The following is a 27,062-nucleotide window of genomic DNA, read 5'->3' as shown; positions in this document are numbered from 1 at the left end:
TGGTGCTGCAAAAAAAAAAAAAAATTAGTTTTTTTAAAGTTCTTTTATGTTCCCTCTGCAACTAACAGGAAAGGAGTGCTTTGACCACAAGAACCAAACAGTTCTGCAAGTACATCCAGTGATTTAAAGAAGAATTGGTTTCTATTTATAGAATATATTAATGGATCTATAGGTCCTGTTCCATTTTAATGTAGTGGAACTTCAAAACACTGATTCATTTTTTTACCATTGAATTTCAGAAATTTAATTATATGAGAAGAACTGAAATTGACAGTTTGAAAATAGGTCCAGATAACTATTTCTGCTTTCGTCCATTAATGTTGATTTGCTCTTCTTCTGGAGCCAAGTGTGTACACAGTCCGAGAAGTCTGTATGTGCAACTTTGATAGCTATGAAGTAGTCTCATTTGTTCAGCCACAGAGTGAATAAACTGCAGTTAGCTGAGCTTACTTTCTCACCTGCACTCTGCCCAGGACTTGCGCTAACATTCCAGCAGATCACCTGCTTTCTGACTTCAAGAAGCTTTACCTCAAAGAATTATTGCCTTTTTTTTTTTTTCTCCTTTGGACTGTAGTAGGGAACAAGAGGAGGTTAGCACAGGAAGCCCTGACTTCAGCCCTGATCCTATTAACTGGATCATGGAATGGTTTAAGAGCAGACAAAACTGACCGCCTTGAAGCTTGGGTCAGTAGGTAGCTGTTTTGAGCATTCACAAATGTACAGTGTGTTTGCTGTGTAGTCAAGTCAATTCGAAAACTGTGATATATCAAGTTAGAAGTGGGTTATCATAGATTCTACAAGTCTCGAGTTCTAATCTTGTCTCTGGGATTCAGTTTTAGAACAGCTTGTCTTTAGAAGGGACAAAAGCATCTGGACAAATCTTATTAATGTAGACCACTGTGTAATACTTCTGAAATTGTCAGTGTTTAAAAATTACTGGTGTCCATTTGGATTCCAGTTGTACTTTTTGAGGAAATTGTGTTCAAGCTTCTGCCTTTTAGTATCTTTCTGCTGTGTCATGCTGTCTGCATACGACTTTGAATTTTGCGTTGCAAAGACATTTCAGAAATCATTCAGGCAGTTAGCATTTCAAACTGCTTGGTTACATTTCATCCTTGCTGTGTCCTTTTTGGGAAGCAACTCCCCCCTGGAGGCCTTCTATTCAAGGGAACCTGTTTTGCCAAAATTTGGTACCTATTGAAACTGCTTCTGAAAAAGTAAGAAATTACAAGTCCAAGATTTTGCACGTTTAAGTCAGTAATTCACTGAACATGAAAGCCAGGAAAATCTTTCTGCATCTACTAAACAAACTCCTCTCCCACAGTGGAAGAAGCAGACTAGTACTGGTTTGTGCTAGGCAAACCTACAGCGTGTATGCTGTCACTGTATGTATAAGATGGATTGCTGCTTTGATACTTGTACTGTACTGACCAGAAATCTGTCCCCTTTTTCTCCTGGCACTAGAAGTGAATGAAAGAACCAATCTTGAGAGATCACAAAGGATGAAAAACTGTTTAAGAAATAAGACTTCAGTCCCTGCCAACTTTCAGAGACATTCTAATTGAAAATGACTTGTGGTATTTCTTAAGAGATGCAAAATTCAAAAGAAAATGAAGGCTGCTTTTGAACAAAGAATTTTGCCCTGTACCATATATTGGCTAAACTTACTCATAAATATACAATAGTTACCTTCCCAGTACCTCTCTGAAGAACTTAGCAAGCAAGTTTTTGCCTGTGGTGAACAGAGTGAAGAGTTTAGAACCATAACTGTTTTCGAGGCTAATGGCCATATTTTTTCACTTGTGAGAAAATTGAGAAGCTCCTATTACTGAGCATCAGCAAAGAGTGAGAGATGCGCTTCTCATTAGAAACTGGCCTTCCCAAGTAGACCTTTGTCTTAAGGAACCTGATTCATAGTTTTTCTGTAGTTGTTCAGCAAAGAAGAAACGCAAGTTTTTTGTGTCAAAATAACCAGGGCTTGCTTTTTTGTTTTTTTACATGACACAAACTTTTGTATAGTGTGTGTATGTATGTGGTATATTTAACTCTTTAGTTTCTATATATTTTCCCTTCTAAGTAGCATCCTTAATGAGCTGTTCTGGTTCTTGAGTTACTGGTGTGGCACTCTTATGCTTTAGGCCGACTCAGGAGTGAGTTGACCAAACATCTTACTGTGCCGAAGTCATTCAGCGAAGGGATTGCATCCCCCCATCCTACTCTTGCTGTTTCCTCCAAGAGTGCAGCTGCACATGTACACAGAGCAGGCAAGGGAAGCGTGCCCATAAAATCAGTGACTGTCTGCTGTGTGGATGAAGGACCAATACAGCAGAGGTGGAGAAAAGGGGTAGTCAATCATCACTTACTCTCAGCTATACATGGATCTTTCATGTGTACTTGAACAAGTATGCCTAAAACAGGAATGCAGCTTTCAGTGCCTAAAGGGACACTCCTCTAAAATTTCTCCACACCAAGTAAATCCTTCCTCTCCTTCTGTACAAATTTTAATTTCTTTACGTCTGAAAAGCATTTGGCTTACAGCTGTTTGCTTGTTCAGAAGCTGTGTTATCCGTTCAGAGGGATCATAGGAGAGGCTGGAGGAAAGCATGAGCATGACTCTTCACATAAGAGAACACTTTGCAGCATTGGATCTGGAGCACAATGCATGAGCCCCGTTGCTGCATTACAGAGAAAGAAACTTGTGGAGATGTATCCCACTATACAATGCTCAGTCAGAATTTATACAGTTTCTATATATTATTTTTACAGTTTATATGCAGCCTATGAAAGTGTCAGGCATGGTCTGTGTGGGTGGCACCTTCTGCATGGAGACCTGAGATATCTGCAGTCTGTTCTGTTTTAGCACTAGTGAAATACTGAGCTGTTTGGGAATGCTTAGTGATCTCTCAGTGGGTGCATAGCTGGCTTTGGTGCTGAATCTGGCACCCAAGTGGCATTGGACCACTGTTTGGGAAAAGCAACAGTCATTTGACCCATGTAACTTGAACATGGTTTTAAAAGAAACAAAAAATAAAAGAACAACTCATATGCCATTGTGATGGCTTTGTATTCTTGTAAACATCCCCAGCCTTGCAGTTGTCCACCTGTTCAAGGATTTGGACTTAAAGCTAGAGCACAAACATGAAGTGTTTGTGTGAAGTATTCTGCTATATCTTTCACTAAAAAGAGAACCATTTGGTGCAGACATTGGAGCTGTTGTGTTTATATCCCCAAAAGGGGCCGGGTGAAGGAGATGTCAACTGTGGTGTGTGTTGAAGGCCTTAAGCTGTGACTCTTGGTATGAAGAATTGAAATTAAAACTGACCTTGAAGAATGCAGTGAATTTTATCCCATGGAAGAATACTCTGTGCTCTTAGTTAAAGCAATATGTACTGCTGTTTTCTTGGGAGGGAGAGGTTCAGAACTCAATTTGTTGTGTGACCCTGGCTAGGAGCTGTTTAAGGAGATGTCTGTATGTGGGACCCAAAAGTAGTGCAGTTCTCTGCACCAATGTTCCTATGTAGCTTATCTAGTTCCTGTGTAGTTCCATTGGTAACTTGTTCCTTGGCTGCTGAAAGCGGGAGACTTACTGAGAGGGTCAGGGACTTCAGAAGCAGTGGCAGCTAGCAAATTCATTTCCTCAACAGGAGGTAAACAGGTCTCACATGAATATGCCAAGGGTTGGTGCTGTTCCAAAAATACCCATGGCAAGGTGAAACATGCACCAAACCATCTGACCTCTGGAAAGCATTTCATTTTTTTTTGCCAAAACTCATCCTGTTCAGACAGTATTTCTGATACCCCTTAATGGTATGTTAAGCCTAATGCATCTCCAGCCTCCCAATATTGTTAATTTCAGATCCATTTGAGAGAGGACAGAGGAATGCTGGAGCCTGAGGCTTTAGGTTAGCAGCCCTAAAGCCAATGGTGGCCCACATTTCCACAAGCCCTGGGCAGAATTACCAAGTCACAGCACTTCGTCTTAAATTGCACTGTATTCTTATGCCTCTGTGTTGCTATAATGTACATATATATTGGATTTTTTTGTAGATAAGACATTTTAGATAAAATTTTTAAATGGGCTCCCCCCCAAATATTTTATGCCAGATGTCTAATTTTTTTTACACTTGTGATTAACATAAATTTGGATGCTCTGTGGGCAGAGAAAAAGATAAACGGATGGTGCATTGGCTTTAGAAAGGTAACAATGCATGTTTAAAAAAAACACTGGAGAAAAAAACTGCTTGGGAAAAAAATTCATTCAAATATATTCTATGTTCTGCATAATAAAGACTTTAAAAAAATGCTATATTGTGGGGTTTGCCTTTTTTTCTTAATGCTAATGAGGCTTTTTCCCTATTAGGGAGACCAAACCCTTTTCCTCTTCCTTTCCAATCCCTCTTCCACTCACGCCTCAAAAAAACCTAACACACAAGTTTCATACTGAAATGACTGTGTAAAACCAGAGCCTGTTTGTTTGCTCAGATTAGTGTTCCCCTCTAGCCATGTACTCCAGAGCTAGGAAATCTTGCATGCGAGATGGATGCTTAGCTGTTTTCTGGCGGGCTTAGGTCCCTTGTACAGCAATAAGCTTGATGTGCAATCTAGAAAAGCTGCTTCTGTTGCGGAGAGACTCTGCAGTTCCTGACGTGCAGCACTCCCGCGAGTGAGTGCCCGCCAGAGCTCAGTCCCTGCCACGGAAAGCTGGTTGTGCTCGAAAGCCAGGCTGCTACCCTTGGGTGCTGTTACAGTGTCAGGCTGCTCTCAGCTGTCATGCTGCTAATGAGATGTTTGAAAGGGCTTCTTGATCCATCTCGCATGGGATTCTTGACCTCACATCTGTCTTGCAGTCTGTGTCTTGTTTTAAACATTTCCTTCCATTCGTCTCGGCCCTAAGTCTGCATAAACCAGATGTCGGTACTTGAAAAGGAGGTGCAGGTCCTGATTTTTAACTGTGGCTACAGAAATGGGCCCAGGTGATTTGCAACTTTGTGTTTAGGCTGCTGTAGAAGTGTTGTTTTTTCTGTTCGAGGTGTCCCTTTCTGGGACACTGCCAGCACTAGCACTTTTCCTCAGCAGGCTGCAAAACCTCCTTTCAGCGTCTTTCACTACTAAGTTTTTCCTAATCCTTTCCCTAGTAATTTCCTTCACAGGCTCATGAACGCCTGTGGAGATCCCGGAATAGATACTCTAGACCCAAAGTAAACAGCCACTCCATGTTTCCAACAGGTTTTGAGGGTTAGATAAGATGCTGCCAGCGTAGAAGAGAGCAGATCAAGGAATAAAAACTTATTTTGAATGGTGGAAACTTCCTCCCGCAGCTCGGGAACAGCCGGAGCTTTCACTGGGGAGCACAGGGCCCCGTTTCTGCCGGTCGCGGGCCGGCCCAGGAGCGGGGGGGGCTCGTCCCCGCTCTCCCGCGGAGCGGCTCCGGCGCTCAGAGAAGAGGAGGCGGCGGCCTTTGCAAGCTCTTCTCCGCGGGGGCGCGGCGGGAGGGTCCGAGCCCCTGATGCGCTGCGCCCCCCGCCCGGCCGCGGCCCCGCTCCTGCCCCTCCGTGCCGGGCGCCTCCATCCTCCCGCCTGGCGCGGCCGGGCCGGAGCCGGCGGGCCCCGCGGCCGCCCCGCCCCGCCGGGAGAGCGCTGCGGCGGGGCGGCCCCGGCGGGAAGCGCCCGGTGGTGCCGCGGGGCTTGAGCGAGGCCGGCGCCGCCGAGGCGCGGAACAAAGAGCCCCGGGCCGGGCCGGCCCCGCCGCAGGGGCAGCGCCCCGCGGGCACCGCCGGGCGGAGGGGGCGGCGGCCGCTCGGGCCATGCAGCTGCCGGGAGGGGAGGAGCGGAGCGGGCGGCGGCGCCCCGGAGGGGGCAGCGCCCGGAGGGAGAGGGGGGAGGTCTGGCAGTGCCGGCAGCCTCCGAGCAGGGCAGGGGCGCGGCGGGGCCGTGCCCGGGGCCGGCAGCGGCAGCTATCGCCCAGGCGGGGCTGGACCGCTCTTCGTGCGAGCAGGAGCCTCTCCCCGGCGAGCGGCCTCCCGCCCGCCCTCCGGTGCCCAGCGTTGCCTGCAGAGCTGCGGCAGCACCGGCGACTGACTCGGCGGGGGGAGGAGAAGAGGAGGAAAAGAAATCGGATTGCCGAAAGGATTAGGAAGCGGGGTGGGGAGGCGAAGCTCTCTCCTCCCGTCCCTCCCCGCACACACTTGTGAAGCTATTCAGAGTTATCCTTCAGCATCAGTGGCGAGCGAGCCCGGGGGAGCCGCGACCGCGAAAGGCGCTCGGCAAACTGCAAGAGCGATCAGAGGGAGGGGAGCGGCCCGGGACGCCCGACCCTGCCCCGGCCCCTGTCCTTGCCCGTGGGGCACCGCACTTCCCGGCTCCGGTGTTCTATATATTACTCTCTTTTTTTAAGATTTCCCTGCTCCTCTCGCTTTTTTGGAGAAGGACAGGATTTGGAGCATTGCGGGTGGGCGTGCTGCCGGACCGCGTGCCCTGAACGTGCGGGGAGAGAGGGAGGGAGAGATGCCTCTGATTAGAGGGAAAGTCGTGCTCATCCTGAGCTTCGTCTTCCTGACAACTTTCGCGGCTGTGGTGAGAGGACTACCCGTGAGGAAACAGCGCAGCAGCAGCCCGAAGGAGAGGAGCTCCAAGCTGGCAGAGGTAAGGCAACCTTTGGGGAAGTATGGAGAGCCGGGAGGGTGCTGAGGAGACTCCTTCCGCAGCCTCTGCACCCCCTCACGTGCCAGGAAGGCTGCGGAGCCAGCGGGCCACCTGAGTGGTCACCGGGGCTCCCTCGGAGGCGCTTGTGCGTCTCGGATGGGAGCAGCATCCAACACGTGTCCCGCGGCCCGGCCGCCCGCAGCTCCCGGGAGAGAAGCAGCAGCGGGGAGGAGTGTTGGGGCCCCCCCCTCTTACGGGCCGTTTCTTCACCCGTTGAGGGGCAGAGCAGTTTCCCGGCCTGCGGGATTTTGGGGCAGCCTCAGGTCTTCGCAGTGCACAGAGGCTGAAGGAAAGGGGCTGCTTTAGGCTTTCTGAGATCGGGGCCCAGTGTCGTGACCCGGTGCCCGGGAAGATCCGTTGCCTCCAGCACCCAACATCCCAGGTGGGAGAGAGGGGTTAAATTAACGCGGTTGGTGCCATGCCAGGAACTCCGAATCGCCTCTACCATAAACATAAGACATGACGGATTTTAGCCACCATCTCTCCTCCGCGCCGAGACGCCCCTGGGGCAGGTTCCGGAGCGGCCATGCTCCTTTCTAATCCCGGCAGCCTGCGCCCCTGCAGTGTCCCCCGGGGCAGGCGGCCTGGGGAGCCTCCCGGCCGGGAAGGGGGGATGTCCCGGGGCTGCGCCTTGCGCTCCTCGCAGTGCCTGATCTGGCCAGCGCCGGCTGCCGAGCGCGGACTGTGCAAGGGAAAACTTTAACAGGCAGTGAGAGACCGGTCAGACTGGGACAACTGATGGGATCTGATGGGATTTACAGGAGGGAAATAGGAAAGAAACAAAAGGAGAGCAGAGAGAAGGGTTTGAATAAGAAAGATAATTGGATGGTTGAAACAAGCTGTTTCCATCTTGAAACTGTTCTCAGGCGAAAAAATAGTTCGGGTAGCACAGCTGTGTTTAAAAAGTAGTCTTTCGAAGAATGCTACTGCTAAAAGTAGGTGAAGGGAATAATTGAGAAAAGTGACTATAGGAGGAGGCTGAGCAGGACAGGGTAAGAGCAGCTCAGCCCTCACTGGCGATAGGCAGCAGTGTGGGAAGCAGCAGATTTGATCTGCAATGTCAATCAGACTGGCAGAGGAGGTGTGAAGTGGTGGGAATATACCTTATTCCTAGTTAGTGCTGAAACAGGACGCTGATCTGTGCAAGGAGTCGCGCTGGCAGCTCCTGTGAGATGCACTAAACCCCATTCCAGCATGAAATCCAAGGAACAAGTGCGAGGAGCTAATCTGCCGCATGGAAAGCCTGGCCAGTAGACAAGAGATGGCACTGCCTGTGTCCAGCCAGGTACCGCTAGTCAAGTCTGGTAATGGTTTTGAGTGGAGCATGGACTGGGCAGATGCAAAGAGGACTGCTGGGGATGTTATGTGCTGTGCTTTGCTAGTGAAACTTTGAGCACAGACCTAGATGGTGCTTCAGTTGCCGGAGAAATGCCAGGCAGAGTGACCTCGGGCTCTGGCTGCAGGAGTATCGATTTACACTTGAAATCCAGGAAAGTGCTGCAGCCCTGTGGCAGGGTGCAAGGATAGGGACAGTCTGTATGTTAGGAAGTTATGCATGTGCCTACCGCGGGACCCTGCAGTGCAGCCTTCAGGCTCCTTTTTATCTGACATCTAAAATACATGGGAGAGGGGAGCGGGCTGCTGTCAGTCCCGGTTTGTGAATGGTTGTGAATGGGGAGCGTTGTGCGGCCAGCCAAAGATCACACACGGCACTTACACAGCGCAGCCTCTGTCCCCAGGACCTTTGCTTCTTGCAGAAGTACAAACATACAAGAAGTTTATAGGCAAAGGTTTGAGGGTGGAGGTTAGAAGCAAGGAGGAAGTTGAAAAATTAATTCCTGTGGGAGCCTGTTGGTGCTCCTGTGCACGCCCTTCATCCCTCAGAGTACTGTCTGCACAGTTCTCACGGCAGGGAGAAAGCATCCGAAGACATATGTCTCTTCTAGCTGTGTTTTGAGATGAAATCCTCTGTTTCCAGTGCATGTCGGGGAGAATTTAGAGTAGTCATGCTCAGCTGTTTGAACTAAAGCAGAGAGCACAAGCACAGCAGTATGGTGGTTAAAAAAAAAAAATCCAGAGTGATTTTGGGTCATACACACAGATGGTTCCTGTTGCAGCACTGATACGTCCTGTCTCTATGGCAGCAGGGTAGCCACAGCTGGAGTATTGGTTACACTATGGGTAATGCCCTACAGATGTGGGTAGAATGAAGGGGGCTGTGAGGAGAAAAATAGAAATGACAGAGAAGAGCAGATAGACAATCAAAACCATTAAACAGTTATATAACTTGGACTTATTTTAACAACTTCGTTTAAAGCAAACATTTTTCCTTGGTTTAGAATTGAATGGAAATTGTTATAATCTGTCCTGAGCCTCAGAGTTGCACTTCTATACTAATATAATTTAGAAAAATTAAACCAAGTTTTTCAGTAAATTTTTGAGTTAGAAACTCTTCTAATTGCAGGAAGGATGGAGGGAACACATGCTTTATTTTTGGGTGATAACCTTATTAGTATGTCCCAAAGTCCTGTGCCTCAGTCAGGATCCATTACCAAAGGAGCAGGAAAATGTCCATGTTCTCAGCTGTGACACTGGGCAAAAAAGCTTTGCCTGAGTTACACTGTTCTCAGCATAAACAACAAATATAGTGAGAATATTTGCTGTTGCTTCAGTCTGACTGGAAGTTGAAAAGGCAGAATGAAGAAGTTGAAAGGCAGTTTTCTTTCCAAACTGTGACTTAAATCTAATGAGAGAAGGTATGTGCTCCTTTGGAGGCTTTTTGGTGGTATTTGGGAAGGCAAGTGGGCTCCAAAGCAGCAAGCAGGTGTACAGCAGGGTTTTTAGAAGTGCTTTTGCAGATTCATACTTTGATGTGGGCAGAAATGTGGCAGGACAGAGCACTGACCAGCAAGTGGCTCTTCAGATTTGGGTAACTGAATAGTTCGAAAAACTTGCGTCCCTTTTGGAGACAAGGTACAGCTCATCACGTCACTTGATCGTTTATTTATTTATGAAGTCAGGAGGTTTAAATGCAAAATATGTTTTGATAAACTCACTAGATTTCAAAATATTGTCTTTGAACATAGTTAATAGACGTTTGAATTATTTCCAACTGATACCGGTTGATTCTGGTGCTGTTCTGGTAAATAGAAAACAGCTAGAGTCCTAACATGCTAGAAATGTAAATGTTAGAAGTGATTAGATCTGTGTGAACCGACACCCCAGCTGTGCATAGAAATAAAAGTGCCGGTGGGAACGGTGATGGGGGTGTTGGGAGTGAGGGCTGTGACAGGGCAGCCAGAAATGTATCATGGAGGGTCCAAGCTCTCAATCGAGCTCTGGTGGGCTTGATGTGTGCTCTTCAGTAGGAGGGAACTGCTCTGAGAGAGGGGTCCAAGAGCAACGACAGCAAGCTCTCCAAGGCACCTGGGGTGTTACTGCTGGGCTGGGACAGGGGCAGGAGGCAAATCCAGGCTGAGCTTGCTGTTGGAGTTCCCCTGGTCTGAGGCTGTGAGCAAAGCAAATACGGCATCTGCGATAAGACATAACGGAAGGCAGCAAAAGAAATACCAAGCACAACATAAAGGCTGAATTGGCTGCAAATCAGTGGGTTTGTACAGCACCTGATATGATGGCTTCAGGCCCCTGAGAAACAAGGAAACAAGTGACAACGTTATGTGTTATTTACTGGTTAAATCAAGCAGTAAGAGTAGTGATGGGAAACTACATATAAAAATGAAGATCTACACCTGATTAAAAATTGGTAGCAGTCTTGATTTAAATTAACCTGCCTTGTGCATAAGGGCTTGTGAGTGCTGAGGAGTGCTTAAGAATTAAATGTACAGAAGTCACACAATGCCTGGCTGGAGATAACAGCAAAGGGAGAGTGAAGGAGCTTCAAGGTGACATGGCATGGCTGTACTAGATAAAACAGTGTTAAAGGGAAAGAAATATCATCTAGGCTTGCGTGGAGTTTGCCAGGAGACTGTAAGCAGAAGTAGCCCTGTCATTGGGATCCATAACACAGCCTAGACACGTTGGTCTGGGAACACCACTGCAGTGATGGGCTGCACAGGCACAGAGGGCTGTGAGAGCCTGCCCTGTGCCTCCCCCCAGCTCTTGCTCCTTCTTGACTCTTCTAGGGCTGTCTGGCCAAAAAGAGGATCTCACTTTCCCAGAGCCATCTCGCCCTGCTGAGGATCTCCAGTTTGTGTTGTCACCCAGGTCTGCCCTGTGAGGAGCATCTTGTCGTGCTGCTGCCTCATCAGGAGGGCCCAGCTGGGGTACGAGTGGGCGGCCGGGTCGGTGCTGGCTGCCTGCACAGCCAGATCCCGCCGCCACTGCGGGCTGTGTCAGTAGCAGAGTCATTTTGCCTGCGGATGTGCTTTTTACCTTTTCATTTCTTCAGCAATTAAGCGTTCTTGTCCCTGGCTTTGTCCTTGGCGGAGGTCGAATTTGTGGGTACAAAACGTTCATTGAAGCATCCTTCCGCTCTGAAAGGGGCTCTTTGTGTGCAGGGAGGTACTTCTCCCTTTGTAGCAAATTTCCTTTTGAGAAGTGCCAAATTATCTTAGTCAACACAGTTGAAAACCCTCCCGCCCTGGGGCTGAGACAGCAGCAGAAACAAAGGGGAGCCGGGTGTAGTGAAGCTGCCCAACAAGGGGGCTTCTTCCCTTTTCACTGCACAAATAGGTCTGCTGCATTCCCATTGTTACAATCAAAGGGGTTCCTGTAAAAGGCACATGTAAGGGGAAGAGATGAGGCATAAATCGCTCCACAGGGCACTGCCCGGCACTCTCTCTGGGTTCACAGAAGTGTCCTCCAGCACATGCAGACCTCTCTTCATCCTGCTTCCAACCATGATCCCTCCAAGCCCTGTGGGACGATGGAGGGAGTGTGCTAGAGTTAATTCCTGCTTTCATCTTGTCAGTGTCCTATGGGTAGGGAGTGCAAACCAGGGATCATCTGTTTTCTGTAGCAGCAATAAATATTCTTCCACTCGGAATAATCCCCGAAACAAGAAGCCCTGATGGTTCCCATAGGGAAGCTTGAGGACAGCCTGAGCTATGGACAGGCCAGCAAGGTGTCCCATGCTGTCCAACTCCTTCAAAGCAAATTGTTGTCAGACATAGGCTCGGGTTTTGTACAAAATACTGGAGCAAGGAAGAGACTGTGGCATGTTTCGATGTTAAATCATTCTTGTTTCAGACAGAAGCTTGCAAAATAATGGTGCAAGGAGTTTGGGGTTTGGGTTTGCTTTTTTTTTTTTTGTAGAATGTTTTGCAAGTAACCTTCATTGAGCAGTCAGATGCTTTTACATGGCCAGCTGTAAAAGTCAGCCTGAAGAGCATTGCTTCCAAGCAGTCCCATTTCTGCATATTCCCTCTATGTAGGGACTCCTGAGGCTTTTCTGAGAAGTTGTTTGAGATGTACTTTCATCTCTGTACTCATGAGATGAAGGCACCAAAAAGATGGTGTCCTACCTGCCTCTGAGTCATAGGTGGCCCTTGGTGTGAAGGGCACTGATGCCTCCTGGGCTTCAGGTTGGTTTCATCTCCAGGGCAAGGATAGAGCTTCAAAGGGAGCAAAATGCAGTAGATCGCTGCCTTCTGCTGTCTCCTGGCACCACTGGATGGGCACAAGGTAGAGACCTGGCTGCAAATGACCAGGAAATGCTCATGCTTGCACGGAAGAGGTGGTGAGGTTTGGGTTTATCTTGGATTAGGAGCTGATGGTTGGCCTGGTCTGTCAGGGTCTTATCTAGCGCTCAGGACTTGGGGTGAAAGGCAGGTCTGGGCACATGTCCCAAACCAAGAGAGCCACCATCATGTAGGGTGCAGTTGGAGGCTGGCACATGGCAAGGGTACAGTACCCTTCAGATAAGCTGTCTTCCAGCCCAGCCTTGGCAGCCTGAGTCCAGGGACTAGCAAGCCAGTCCCAACTCTTTCCCAGCAGCTGAGCCCCCAGGCTCCTGAGAGGGCAGTATTTGCTGGGTGGCCTAGAGGTGCTGCAAGAGGAGCTCCACCAGTGAAGAACTGACACCTCTTTGCCTCCCTGGGGTGTACTCTCTTCCCCCTACTTTGGCACACTTTCCTGCTGCCCTCCCTGCACTCCCCTTCACCTGCAACCATTCCCACAGCAGCCAAAATCCCAGGGGATGCCAGCTGTGCTGTGCCGTGCCATGCAGTGCAGCACTGCAGACAAGATAAGGTGTACAAATGTCTTCACACAAGCTGTTTCCCCCAACAGTTTCCCCTCTTGAGACACTGATTTTTAAGGAGCAGGCAACATTACCATGTAATAAAACTGCCAAGATGTCCCTTAGGGGAGCATCTAGTTGTCTTCTAGGAAGCATCTGTAGGGTGGCCCTCCTCATGCCACCGGTGGAGGAGATGTGTTGGTGTCTCAGGGTCCGCTTGGCTTCTGCACCCAGGATTACAGCTTGAGTATTATGTGTCTGTGACCACCATGGGGACTGGTCCTGGGGTTATCTCTAGGAAGTGGCTGGCCAAAGGGAAGATAAGGGGTCAGCTAGGGGCTAAGATGCTAGAGAAATAGGGCTTCCTATCTGGATATGCCCTAGTGACTTTGGATTTGCCTCTGCAGGCTTGCAAACCTCAGGCTTCTGTCTGGTGGGAGGGGGGAAAAAAAGAGAAAATTATTCTTTTGGTGAAGCACTTAAGAAGTAACAGGAGCTGTCCTGGAAAATCTTAGGAACAATTGAGTTATGAACACCACAGATTGGAGCTAGAGAAAGCTACCCCAAGACCCTTTCTGCACCCCACAGGGATGTGCAGGAGTCATTAAATCCTGCCATTGCGCTGGAGAGGGGATCTGAGCTCATCCACAAGCTGGGGAGTTGAAGCCAAGCACCTGGAGCAGGGGCTGCTGGCTGTGAGTCAGCCTAGCTTTGTCCCTTAAGCAAGACAAGGTGCAGCATCCCTGCCTGGATCCCTTCCTCTGCAGAGTATGGAGATGCTCCAAATCCAGCTCAGGTGTCCATTTTGTCTGTTGTTGAAGGGATCCCCGATGGATTTCTATTAGGCTGGTTGGCTGCATTCCCTGCCACATCGCTTGCTTGGAGGGGCAGCCTCTGCAGCCTGTGTGGGTACAAGGGGAGTTCCTTCTTGCCCAGTGTCCCCCCACACTACCATCTCTTTTAGCGGGCAGGGGGAGGCTGGCGTTGGTCCCATCAGTTTCTGCACTTGCTTTGCTATGTTTCTGGGGTTTTTGCTTTTGTAGTTTTGCTTGGGCTGCAGCAGGGAAGGGAGCAGCAGCTGGAGCAGTCGGAGTTATGGTGTGCAGGCTAACAAATGCGGATCATTAGCTGGAACAAGTTAATGGTTACTGAAGCACATGGAGTTTAGAGCTGGAACAAGTTAACAACAACTCAGTCTGATGCATTAGCAGCTTATGTGTATTATAGCTCAACTATGTTAACAGAAAACATCTGCCCTAGAAGGAGCATTTGCCAGAGAGCACCAGAGGATATGGATGTGTGTCTGTTCACCTCCCTGGGGGACCTCTCCATGCAGTCTCTGTGGGGGCCTGGCTCCCGTACCCATGGCTGTGCTGCATCTGAGCAGCTCCCAGCTGGCCTGGCTGCAGCAGAAGTCTCAGGATAAGGTCTCAGGTTAAGGGTCTTCAGGTAAGGGTACCTTGCCAGTGGCTGGTGTCCTTGCAGCAGGCACTGCTTCTCAAGGATCAACCCTTGGAATCTGTGCTTGGGCAGAGTCTCCTGGTGCAAGGAAAACTCCATCTGCTGTGCTGTGATATGTCAGTGGTGCCAACCTTATGCTCCAGCTTCTCCTCAAGGCCTATGTGATTCATCCATGTGGAAGGCAGGGCAGTCCCTCCTCGGGGGCAGGTAGGGAGGAGAAACTCAGCTGTGGTGAACCTTTCTGAGAGCCTTCTCCAAGTAGGACATGGGAGACCCGCATCTATTCCTGGCCTTGCCACAGGCTACCTGAGAGACCTTGGGCAGGTCATTTTCTTTTTCTGCAAAATGAGAGTTTTACAACATTTGTCTCAGTGCTAAAGAGAGAAGATATTTATGGTAGAGAAGCATCTGCATGTGACACTGAGAAGGGCAACAGCTAGGCAAGGCAAGGTGAAAAGCCACCAGGCTCCTGCTTTTCCTACTTGTGTCTCAAGTGATCTGGGGAGTGAGGATGCCATGGGCAAGTTACTTGTCAGCACATCCGCAGGAGAGCTGACTGCAGTGAGAGAAGCTGGGCTGTGCCAACGGGATGCATGGTGAGGAGCACTGTCAGTAGCCTGGACAGCCTCTCCATTTTTGGTCTTGCACAGAGTCACCTATGCTGTGTCCTTGCTCCTCATGGTGCTGCATGCTGCTGCTTCTCCATGCTGTGGTGTCTTCTGCTCCAGGGCTGGCTCTGCCTCAGGGCAACTGAGTCACCGACCTCGGAATGAGTTTTGAGATTACAGTTGTTGCAGTTGTGAGACATGAAAATAAATGTGAGACATGAGTAAGCCTTTGATGCTGCCTCCTGCAGCTTCCTACTCAAGACAGTTGGGATGAAGCTAGTTAGAAAAGAAAGTGATACCATATGATCTAAAGTATTTTGATAACTGCGTAAAAATTATAATCATGAGGTTATAATAATTATCTGCATGGCCTGCAGTTTGCTGCCAGGTCCTGCTGGCCTGTCGTAAACACGATCTGCCCATGCAAACGTGATAGCCAAGTGCTTTGTCTGTTCCATGAGCACATGTAGAATTCCTGCAAAACCTAAATGGAGTCTTTACTTAAAAAAAAGAAAAAGAAAAAGGCAACAAACCAACAACTAAAACAAACAAAAAAATGGAACCATAAAAAATACCCCCCAAAACCAGCATCCAAGTGTGAGTTGATTCTGAAGTGGATCAGAGAGTACAGCAGTTGGGAAATCATGGTTCTGCTCTTTACTTGGGCCTCAGCCCCTTTGCAGGCAGGAGTGTAACCCAGGGCACAGGAAGAGGGAGGCAACTGGAGGTGTTCACGTCTTTAAGTTACCTCTGGCAGATCTTCCAGAGCTCACCTGTCAAAACCCTGAGTGATAGTTCCTGCTAAGTCACCTAGCTGTAAGTCTAAATGTGTTGTGTCTGATGACTGGGATTGTGGCTCAGATGGTCTTACAGACAGTAACAAGATCTGGGTGGCATCTTCACCTTCCCAGTTGTCTTGTAGGTACCCATCCAGCTCTTGACATCTCTAGAAGCTTTGGCAAGGCTCTGGGAAATCTGTTAAGTGGGTGATGAGCTGATGGGTAGCAGAGGTCACTTGCCTGATATGCGTCCCATGGATTTTCCATCTGGCCGAACGACTGGTGATGGACAGGTTATGTGCTGGTGGATGGGTTATGAGCCAGGAGGATCAAACTACGGACCTCAGGAGGCTGTGGTGGTTTCAGCTGGCTGGGTTAAAAAAGCCCTTTCTTTGAGCAGTGTCTCATCAAGGAGAGAGCACTATGGGAGGGAGGCGTCATGGCACACTGCATTTGTTCCTGGTGATTACCCTGCTGTTCAACTTTTCTTTATTTTAAAGAGACAACAGTGTTACTTGTTAGCACTAGAAAAACCTCCCCTTCCTCCCAAACCTATCAGCAAAAATCGTCATGAGCTTTTTTGCAAACTACAGCCCGAGCTAACCCCAGACATGCTGGACTTCTTTCTGAAGCAACCAACCATCTACCCTCTACTGCCATAGCTTTATAGTATAACTTTACATTAAAATCCTCCTCTGGCGTTATTTCTGCCCAGTTTCAGTCCAAAGATACTTTTTTCTTTCTCCAGATTTTTGCAGCTCATTTAGGTGAATATAGAAAGAAAAGTTTTATGGTAAAAAAAAACCATAAAAAATTTGTACTTGACTAATTCATAAGCGGGCAAGTTTGCAACAGACTGCAGCACAGATTTTAAAATGTTGGAGAGAGCTTGGGGAAAGAGTAGGAAGGTCTATTCAGGAAAAGATCAATAGTTCTTCTGGTGGTTTCTTGTTTCAGTATACCATGGTAAAACTGTTCAAAGGAAACCTAACACAAGCAGTAATGATTAAGCAACAAAAGCCCCCATTCCTTATAATTATAGCCCAGTGTGATACCGGCCTTTAGCAAATACGTCATTTTCTTCACTGCAGTGTTAACAAGCCCAAACCACAACCTGAATGTTGCCTCTGATCTGACTGCCGTGTGCACAGGTTTGTTTGGTTCAAGTTGAGTGAGTTTATGTACTCCATAATTGGCTTGGGATAGGTGTGGGGTAGAAGCTGCATCCTCTGAGATTGTCCTGTGTTGGTGACTCGCTTGCTCCACTGGCTGCTGATGCACAAGCTCCAGCAGTGCTTCACTCCCAGGAGAGTTCTCTCAAATGTACTTGGAGGGGCAGCTTTGCTCAGCAGTGTGCGTAGTTACAAAGAGCACTGCCGGTGGGTGCACTGGCAACTTGCAGCGCCTACAGAGATGCTGAGGAACTTGCTAGAGGGACACGTACTTGTGGTTGTGGTGGCACACATCACAGGTAGTGTGGCCCCTGGTTGCCAAAGTGCAGTACAGCACAGGGACTAGTCTGTTGATGTTTTCAGGTTGTAGGATCTGAGATGTCACATCTCTAGTAATTTTTATGTAGCAGCTGCAACACATGAACATCGGTCATTTGCTTTTTTAACCCATGTTTAGTTCAAAGCCTTAGAGAAGTTTATAGCAAAATTGCAGATTTTAAGAGCAGTTGAAATTATTAGAGCCTTTAATTTCTTCCATAGTACACATGTGGTACTCATGTTGAGCCTAGTGATGTGAGTCTGACAGTCTCCACAAGAGAAATTGTCACTTTTCTTAGCTTCTTCCTGTGGTTAATCACCTGTGGCGCTAAAAGCATGATCCTTATTCCTCAGTTAAATTTGTTTGGCTTTGACTTGGCCACATTGCTTCCTATTATATGTTTCTGTTCTGGATTATAGAGTCTCTGGTGCCTGATGGATTATTCTCGTAAAGAACTGGAAAACCAAGTCATTGCTTCCTTTTTTTAAATATGACAAACAAATTAAATTGTACAGATCTTTCACTGGAAAACTCTTTCCATTTCTCAAAATGGTTTTGTGGCTGCTCTCTTCACCATCTCCAGATTTTCAAACAATTTTAATAGAGATGTATGGACTAGAAATGGAAAAATGTCAGCCTTTAGTCTCTAGAGCAATGATGTGTGGCCTCTTTCCACACACCTTTTTGCCTGTATTATGTACAAAGTAGGCATGACACTGGGGTGAATTTCTAATGAGTTCCTTCCTCTTCCAAACATCTTTTTTAATAAGCACCCAGGGTGCTTATTTTCCAAACACGCCAAAGTGTTTAGGTGGTCAGTCCTACGTGTGGGAGAGCCTGGACTATATAGGAAGAGCTCCTGGGCTGGTGAGTAGGAGGGTGTGATCCTGCTTATAGCCTGCAGTCAAAACATGGTCTTCAGAAATGGAAAGCCCAAGCTCTTTCCTGAGTGCTGCCCCAGAGTTTCTCTCAGGTCCTGCCTTGGGGAGCCTTATTCCCAGCAAAGCAGGATATGCCAAGTGTATGCAGGAGTATCTATGGCAATTCTTTCTTTGACTTTTTCTTTTGCTTGGTGCTGGCTAGTTGCAGGAGAAGGCTGGAGCTCAGCTGTGAGACAGTGATGGCGTTCCAGCACTGCGCTCTGCTTCTGTGGGGTGGTGGCAAGTGTTCTTCCCTGGTGGTGGAAGGAGAAGGGAGCTGGTGATGACCAGCTGGGCAATGGTTTGCAGACTTTCTCCTGTGCTTCGTGGAGAGTGGGGAAGTAGAGTGTTCACTCTGGACAAGCAATGTCTTCTCTTCCCTTAGCTGATGCTCTGCAGTGGCCTAGCTCCAGGCTTGATTGCTTTATCCAGCTGCTCCTTGGACAGAGTAGAGGAGAGAATGGGTGTCATGCAGCAGGAGTGCAAACCTCGAGGGCAGCTGCTCGTTTGGCTGTCAGGAGCCCCTTGATGACATGGAGAGGACACATCTGATGCTCTGACGTGGAGAGAGCACTGGGCTTCTGAGCACTTGTTAAATCCACGGCTTGATTGGCTGGGGCAAGGCACTGAGCAGAACCTTGCTCAGGAGGGACATCTGATACAGGGAGAAATTTTAACCCAGCACAGCTTCAGAACAATGCAGACGTCAACAGGAGGGAAGTGTTGGGTGGTACAGTGCAATGACCATTTCTGAAGGACTCTGGGCCATCCAGGGCAGGCACTCTCAGTGTCCTTATGCCTCTGGAGTGTTTGGGCACTGAGGGAGCTCTGTTCACCCTGCAACACACTCACAGCCAGTTTCCCTGGAACAGTTTTACATTTTCCCTGTGGGAACAGTACTCAGAATTTCTTGAGCTTGTTTGGGCGTAAAATCTGAATTAGGCACTGAGTGTAAATTTGGAGACTTGGAGTCTGTTCCTGGCTGGCTTGGTCTGATGTCCTTGGGTGAGCTCGGATCTTGTTGCTAGAGGAGACCTCACTTTCCTAGTTGTCTGTGAAATGAGCTTACCCAGCCCAATAAGCTCATTGCAAGTTAGGCAGGAACGCCAGGCTCGCAGGACTGTTGTCAGTCTCTTGTGCAGGGGTTGTGTTGGGCAGCTGGCAGCAAACCCAGCACTGTCAGACTGTGTTGTGCAGCCAGCACTAGGACACGGCCAGGTTTGCCTGCTCAACCCCCCTTACTGTTTATGTTCCACCTGGGCTCTGCCTTGCACCCTGCCAAGGAGACCCTGTGTATGACAGGAGACCTAGCAAGGGGCTAAGGCCCTGGGAGATGGGCTGAGACAGAACCAGACATCCCTCCCATGTACCCTTCCCAAAGCCGTTGTGGTTCTGGGCGGGGACAGAGGGAGCTGGGAGGGGAAGGTGTAGGCAGAGGCGTCTGTTTGTGCTCATGTTTGCTGCTAGCAGTGCCACAGGAGCCTTCCTGGCCAGGGAGAGGGAGTAAGCCCCAAATACTCTCACCAGCCAGTACAGGCAGACTCTTCCGTGCAACCCTCTCTCCTCAGGGCCCATCTGGCGAAGTCTGTCACTGGCCCTTCTCTGCCTTCAGCCTGCTCTGGGCAGCAGCCAAGGGACCAGCAGCAGCATCCCTGCTGCTCTTTTCCCTCCCCCGGGAATGGAGGGATCATGGGCTTTGATGTACGGGCACAGGGCTGGGGACAGGCTGTGTGCACTCATGAGAGTCTGGCCAGGCTCCAACTGCCTTTGAAGTGCTCCAGTGATCAGGATGAAAGGAAGGGGAGTCCTTCCCCAAACCATCTGGCTCTAATTGCAGGTAGAAATGCTTCTCTGCGTCCCCCCCTTCCACCCCATGGGGAGGGGGCACTCCACACTCTTCTTCGTTAATCCCGCGGCTCTCGACTGGGCTGGCGTGAAGGGTGAGAGCTTGGAAACAAAAGGGGGTTTCAGCTGGGCAGCCAGCAATAGGCATCATCTGGCAGAGATGCTGGAGGTTCGGGCACCTTGGCTCCCAACCTTGAGATACGGGGCCCAGCAGATCTTCCTGGGACGCCTGTGCCACCAGAGGGGTTTGCCAGTTGTTCCCATCTCTGGTTTCTCAGGCACACTGGAGCCTGCTGGCCCTTTGACTCACACTCTTTCATGCCAGTGCGCACCGAGTGCAGGGACGAGGAACGTGGGAACTCAGTGTGAGCCCAGTTATTTGGCAGCACGCGCTGGCCGCCTCCCTGCCTCCCTCCCCCCCGCCCCACCCTTCTGACTGGTGCTGCCTGTCCTGCAAGACTCCCTGCCCACTCTCCCTGCTCCTCCTGGGACAAGGCTGGCTGTGAAATGCCACTTGTCACTGCAGTGGCAGCAGCAGTTAGAGCCATTGGCAGCACTGGCAAGTGACTTTTGTTGACTTGTTCGGCTGGGCGTCTTCCCTTTCTCAAGGACCTAGAGGTAGCTGGGTTATATCTACCAGCAGTTTCTTTCCCTCCTTGTGGTAGCCTGTGGGCAGCATGTGAAATCTCAATTAAACCTGTGTTGCGTGAAGTTGTCTGCCCTAATACTAACACCACAGAACAATTTATTTTGATGAGGTTTTCCCCCTTGTCATAAAGCCCTTGTTATAAACTTTTTATATAAATATATAAAATTATTAAACATGAGCTCTAGTAACTCTGTGACCAGAAGCAGCCTATGCTGTTTACCCATCTCCAGGGACCAAGCGATGGCCAAAAAGGGAGGGCAAGAAGTGGAAAGCCAGGCAAAATGGGTAATGGGACAGCAGAGGGGTGCAGAGAGGGTGGTTGTGGGTATGGAAAGCACTAACCTGAATAGACCTGTAGGTTCAGGTGCAGTGGGGCTGAATCCTAGCACAACAGAGGACAATGGATATTAACTTGATTGATTAACATGTTAACTGCCACCCTGATGCTGCAGATAGGGTGGAAGAACAGCTTGGTGCAGCAGACTAGACCCCCATTTGCTGGGCAGCAGTTTGCTCCCTGCCCTGCACTGCCACCCTGCAGAGATATTCTCACTGCCTCTTCCCTCTCCAGGTCTCTGCCTCATCCGGTCCTCGTTCGGCAGGGGATGAGGAGCTGCCACCATCAGGCAAGGCGCGGGGGCTGAGGCGGAGCGGGCAGGCTGGCCCGCGGCGGCACAGGCGTCGGGGGGTGGCTCAGCAGGCTGCCAGGAGCCCAGCAGTGCCCCAGCCCAGCAGTACTGGCCAGGAGGAGAGCCTGCCCTTCATGCTGGACCTGCAGAGCTTGCCAGGGCTGGCCAATGTGGACCTGAGTGCCCAGAACCCCAACATTCAGGTGGGGAGTAGGTCTAGGAGGGCCATGGGGGGGATATGGGTGAGCACTGCATGTGCTCTCCAGCCTCATTTGGTTCCCTAAGAGGAAAGATCTCGTGAATGGGGTCTGTGTGGCTGCTGCCATCTGTCTTCTTGGTAGCTGCCAGCTGCAGATAGCTGGCATGGAGAAGCTCCTTGCCAAAAGAATTTGCTCACACCCTTTTCCCTGGCCCCCCCAGCTCCTCTCCACAGAGCAGGAGCAAACACTCTTACGTGGGTACCTCTCAATTTCTGAGGGTGGCGTTGGCCCCTGTGGGTGACAGCCAGCCCCCCGAGCCTCCCACGCTGTCCCTGGTCAGTCTCTCTGGATGAGGTGAGACCACTTGTGCTCGTCATCATCCTGCAGCCCAAAGTGTCTCTGGCCTCTCGAGTTGGGAACCAGTGTGTGTTCTGGTAGGTCTGTCCCAGGGCTGTGCCCTGGCTCACTGCCTTGCCTTGTGTCTGCCTTAAAGGTGACCATTGAAGTGGTGGATGATCCTCAGGCCGAGATGGAGATGGACTTGTTGAAGGAGACAAGAAATGACTGGTCTCTGACATCCTCTGAGTGGTTGTCCCACAAGGACCTGTTCTGGCCCCTCTTCTGGGAATACACTGACCTTACCGAGGGGGAAGAGGAGGAGGAGGAGGAGGAGGAGGAGGAAGAAGAAGAGGAGGAGGAGGAAGAGGACGACAACCTGGATGTAGGGGACAAGGAGGAAGAAGAGGATGATGATGAGGAGGAAGATTACACAGCAGAGTATGAGGAGGAGGAGGAGTCCATGCTCAGTGGAGTGGGAGGTAACTGGGACCAGCGATGGCCTGGGCAGAAGAACTGGATCTTTAAGGAAAAATATAATTACGGTGAGTTCTCTTGGTATGCACAGCTGCCCTGCAGACCAGCACTGCCCTCCCCTGCCCTGCCTGGCCCACAGCCCTGCACCAGGAAACACAGCACGCCGGTGCTGAGCTCCTACTTAAAAAATAAGCAAGAATGCCAAGGAGCAAGGCCAGTACTCAGCTGTGGCTGCCAGCAGTCAGACATGCTAGAATCCCAGTGGGAACTGCCCTTGCATGTAATCAGATGGAGCATGGACTCTAGCAAAGGCATGCTCAGATGGGAAATACATTGTAAATGTTGAATGACAAGTGCTGCTGCCATCTACTCAGATCCCTGCAGTGACACCAGTGCCTTTACCTCAGACGTCGACATTCCCCCCAGGAGAGGAGCTGCAGAGGGCTCCATGGCAAGTGCTGGTGGGCAGACAGGCCATGGCACCACAGCAGCTCCCTCTTGCAGCTTCTTGGCCATGACCCTGAAACCAGTCAGCCTTTGCTAATACCTCATGCTTCAGCATCATGGCCAGTGCATTGGCCAAGTTCAGTGAGGATGGGGATGTCATTGATGCCTGTTTGGGTTGGTATGACTGGGAGCAAAGCTGTGAGAATGAGAGCTTTTGCTCAGGGGTTGCTTCCCTGGGGTTGGCAACGAGGACAGGGTTGTCCCTTGGCATCGGGGATGGTGCAGAGCTGAGGGAGGTCCCAGGTGGCTGTTGGCTCCCCTCCTCCTAGGACTTTGCTGAGGTTCACCACTCTCTGCCTCTTCCCTGCCTTGCACAGACTATGAAGATGAGGAGGAGTGGAGCCTGTGGTCCCCTTGCAGCACTACCTGTGGCAGTGGGAACCAGAAGAGGACCCGGTCCTGTGGTTATGCCTGCACAGCAACGGAGTCGAGGACCTGCGACCTGCCACACTGCCCTGGTGAGCCCTTGGCCATACCAGTGCTTGTGTACTGTCTGAGCCTGATGTGGATTGCAGTGGTCCCCCACTGCTGCAGGCAGTGCTCATGCTTCAAGAACTAGTTACATTTAATGTGTTCAGGGCTAATGACCATGGGCCTTTGTTTCCACAAAGAGGCTGTGATTGGGCTTCATGGCTCCCCAAGCAGTTGTGTGGTACCTAAGGGTGGTAGAGTTGGAGTCCGGCTTGATATTTAACTTCTTGCACCTCTCTTACACTTGAAATTCTCTCCTGAGGCATACTGAGAGCTGGCTCTATCCACTGGGATTTACGTAACTCACAGCCTCGGACAGGTCTGTCCATCCAGTCTTGCTGCTGGCCCTTCCTTCCAAAGACAGAGCCCTGACACCAAAGAAGTGGCAGGAGAGGGGCTGGAAAATGGATTGTGTCTGGTGCACATACAGAGGGAAAAATCCCACCACTTGTCTTGGTGTTCAGCCTGGCTCTTTGTTTTGTTTTTTTTTTCCTTCCTTCTCAAGGTGCAGAAGGGGAAATGGTCTTCCCCACAGAAGAGACACCTTTCAAAAGTGACAACACCACAGAGCTGTTCAACTCAGGTCAGCCTTTGCTTCTGCCTTGCACTGGCTTCAGCTATGACTGGGGGGTCATAGCTGGCTGGTGGGGAGGGCTCTGCCAAGGGCTCCTACATCTGCTGTCCAGACATAACCACTACCATGTACAGGCTTCAGTGGTCATGTTGGTGAACCCAGTTACTCCCACAGCGCTGGTACAACACAGTCCTGCTTTACGGTTCAGTGGCCGAGGCCAACCTGCCGTGTGCCCTCTTCCATGGGGCAACGCTGCCGGCCAGGCCCCCGCACAAAACCCCTTCCCTCTGTCACTGCCTTGGGGATGGAGCCCGGCTCCAGCTCATCCCAAGAGCCTGACTGCTCCTTCCTGGTAGTTGCAGGCTCCACTGGTGGTGTTGGCAAGGTGGCAGGCAAACGGCAGTTGGGTAAAGTGGGGTGCAGACTGTTCATGCCCTCACCTTTCTGTACCTTCCCCCAGAGGTGGACAGCTGTGAGAAGTGGCTGAACTGCAAGAGCGACTTCCTCACCAAGTACCTGAGCAAGGTGCTGACGGACCTGCCCAGCTGCCCCTGCTCCTACCCATTGGAAGCCGTCTACAGTGCCGTCAACCTGCGGGACGAGCAGCAGGGCAAGAGCTTCCGATGGCGGGATGCCAGTGGCCCCAAGGAGCGCCTGGACATTTACAAGCCGACAGCACGGTTCTGCCTGCGCTCCATGCTCTCCCTGGACAGCACCACCCTGGCTGCCCAGCACTGCTGCTATGATGAGCACACCCGCCTCATCACGCGCGGCAAGGGGGCCGGCGTCCCCAATCTCATCAGCACTGAGTTCTCCCCAGAGCTGCACTACAAAGTGGACATGCTGCCCTGGATCCTTTGCAAGGGCGACTGGAGCCGGTATCACGCTGTCCGGCCCCCCAACAATGGGCAACGGTGTGCGGACAACCCCACCGAGGAGGAGTACCTCTCCCAGCTGCAGGAGGCCAAGGAGTACTAGCCACAGCCACTCTCAAAGGAGCCACAACCACCACTGGCTTACACCCCTGCGCAGCCTGGCGAGCCCTGGCCCTGCTCATGGGCTCCTCAGTGGTGCCAAGCAGAGCAGGGAGGATGCACCATCTGTCTCAGCCCCTCAGAGGGGTGCCTCAGCCCCCCTCGGATTTCTGAGGGTGCCGGAGGTTATCGTGGTGCAATCCCTGCCATGCCACCCAGGGCAGTCCTGTAATCCAGGGCTCCTGGGCTGGCACATGGGGAACAGCAAGGGCTCAGAGGTGTAAAGGGAAGAAGGGGCTGCTCCTGCCCGCTTTTATTCTATACGACCTTTCAATGCAACCTGAAAGCTGAGGGCGGGGTGAAGCAGACACAGCTCCTACTGGCTTCATGCCTTGTCTGAGGAGCTGGTGAGGCACGGCTGCCTGCTCTTGCCTGTGCACCTGCCCTGGCACACACTGGTTTATGTCTGAAACTGGGGGTAGGTCCTTTAGAGAGCACATGGCTGTGCCAGCCATGTGTACAGAGCAGGGTTTGCATGCTCCTCTGGTTTGTGCATGCACAGTTGGGAAGGAGCAGGGAAAAGCTTAGCAGGGTCCATAGGCCCAGGGTGGGTGTGGGGCAGGAGGAGACTGGCTGCCTGGGCTCTCTTGGCAGGATTGCCTTGCCGCCGGGGTTTGGGTTGCCAAAGCTAGACATGGGTGGGCTTCAGCGGAGGTCACCACAGGGGACACATCACCTGTGTGCATTTCAGCCCCTCTGCCTTGGTGCTTGGGGGAGCAGGGTGGTAGCACCCGTGCAAGTCCCAGCACTAGCCCACTGCCAGGCCTTGGTGCCCTGGCAGCCCCCAGAGGGTCTCAGTGCTCAGGAGCCCCCATAACACAGCCTAGAAGGAAGTCCTGTATTTCTCACTCACAGGCCTGCTAGAGGCAGGAGGCACCTTGGCCACTGCACATGCCATTGCTGGCGAGGAGCAAAAAGCACCAAGCCAAGCTCTCCATGGGGATAGGAACAAGTCAGCTGCCATTAGGAGCATCCAGCATTGCCCTCTCTGGTCTGCTGCTGGACACGGGCCCTGCTCCATGCTGTCTTTTCCCAGGTGCCCAGCAGGATACAGCCCAGGGAAAGCGAGGCGTGGACACACCCTGCACCTCTCAGGCTCACTGCCGGGCCAGGCGAGCAAGTGTGGCTCCAAAGAAGGAACATGCACATGCTAATAATGTCAATACCTAGTGTCCACAGATCATGGATCATGATGCTCTCTGGTGCACTTTGGTCTTGCCTGGGTTTCATTCAGCTTTTCACAGGTCCGTGGCAGTGTGTTCCAGCATATTTTGTGAGCTTTTCTGCAAAGAAACTGGACTGAGCACCTTTATCCCTGGACATTCAGTTGTTGAACCTGGCAGAAACTTTGCAGCTTTCATTTGGAAAATTTTATGCATCAGAGGAAATAAAAGAGCGAGTCAAGCACACATAAAGAAGAATGGAGTAATTTCTAGACTAGAAGTTTCATCTGAGGCTGTTTGCTACTCCATGTATTTCTGCGGGACACTGTTGGACCAAAAAAATATGTCTGGTTGCAGAGGTCCTTGGCTGACCATCCAGTGCTGTGTCTGTCCTTCTTGCAGTTTTCTCCAGCATCAGTGAATATCCATGGTCTGAAAGCAATCTGGGGAGTCTTTCTGGGAGCATCTTTATATATTTTGAATGTATATTGATCCTTTTGTCTTGGTTACTGATAGAATATTGTGTCTTTGTTCATCAGTATCTAAGACTTCCTAGCTGGTTCCTAGGGAAAAAGGGGTTCCAAGCTGGTAAAACAAAACTATTAATGAAGTTGTCACTGAATTATTTGACTGTTATTCCACACTTGTATCCCTAGATTCTGGCTGTGGGTTCTGTCAAAACATAGGCAGGCATTGTCCTTTTCCCCACAGGTACGCAGTTTGAGATGACCAGTGTTACATAAGTGGTAATAAGGAAGACAACCAAATAAGCACGGATGGAGACATAGACCCTGGAAAATTTTCGTGATCATTTCATGTTCCTAGTCAAAATGGTCATTCGCTCGCTAGTTTCTGCTAAAGAGGTAGGTCATAAAGAGGTGGTCAAGGGGGGGGGCAGTGTCTCGTCAAGAGACATGGAGGCTTTTGTATGGGAAACAAACAAATTGAGCAGACGAGGCCATGGAAGGGTGAGCTTGTTATCTTCTGTCATTCAGCACAGCATCTTCGTATTTCCTC

General features: G+C 50.3%; 1 protein-coding gene across 2 annotated transcripts; it reads left to right on the top strand.

The window, feature by feature from the left end:
- The first annotated feature begins 5,993 nt into the window (after positions 1–5,993).
- ISM2 (isthmin 2) lies at positions 5,994–26,599 on the top strand. 2 transcript variants are annotated; one of them, XM_027883681.1, is made up of 7 exons: positions 5,994–6,642; positions 10,845–10,985; positions 21,226–21,486; positions 21,977–22,364; positions 23,121–23,261; positions 23,780–23,857; positions 24,309–26,599. In XM_027883681.1, the coding sequence occupies exons 1-7, from the start codon at positions 6,505–6,507 to the stop codon at positions 24,824–24,826; spliced, it is 1,665 nt and encodes a 554-aa protein (XP_027739482.1). In that variant the 5' UTR covers positions 5,994–6,504; the 3' UTR covers positions 24,827–26,599. The 2 variants fall into 2 exon arrangements, with proteins under 2 accessions (XP_027739482.1, XP_027739483.1); XM_027883682.1 differs by lacking the exon at positions 10,845–10,985.
- The last annotated feature ends 463 nt before the right edge of the window (positions 26,600–27,062 follow it).

The sequence above is a fragment of the Empidonax traillii genome, unplaced genomic scaffold (genome assembly GCF_003031625.1).
Source record: "Empidonax traillii isolate 1590-97213 ecotype Southwest subspecies unplaced genomic scaffold, ASM303162v1 scaffold132:size1788729, whole genome shotgun sequence".
Classification (NCBI taxonomy): Eukaryota; Metazoa; Chordata; class Aves; order Passeriformes; family Tyrannidae; genus Empidonax; species Empidonax traillii.
This window is presented reverse-complemented; position numbering and strand designations above follow the sequence as displayed.

Excerpts from the sequence above, each read along its gene's own strand:
- ISM2 (XM_027883681.1), top strand. The coding sequence starts at position 6,505 with ATGCCTCTGATTAGAGGGAAAGTCGTGCTCATCCTGAGCTTCGTCTTC. Across the intron at positions 10,986-21,225 it reads ATCAGGAGGGCCCAGCTGGG|GTCTCTGCCTCATCCGGTCC; the intron begins GTACGAGTGGGC and ends TTCCCTCTCCAG. Across the intron at positions 23,262-23,779 it reads CGACCTGCCACACTGCCCTG|GTGCAGAAGGGGAAATGGTC; the intron begins GTGAGCCCTTGG and ends TTCCTTCTCAAG.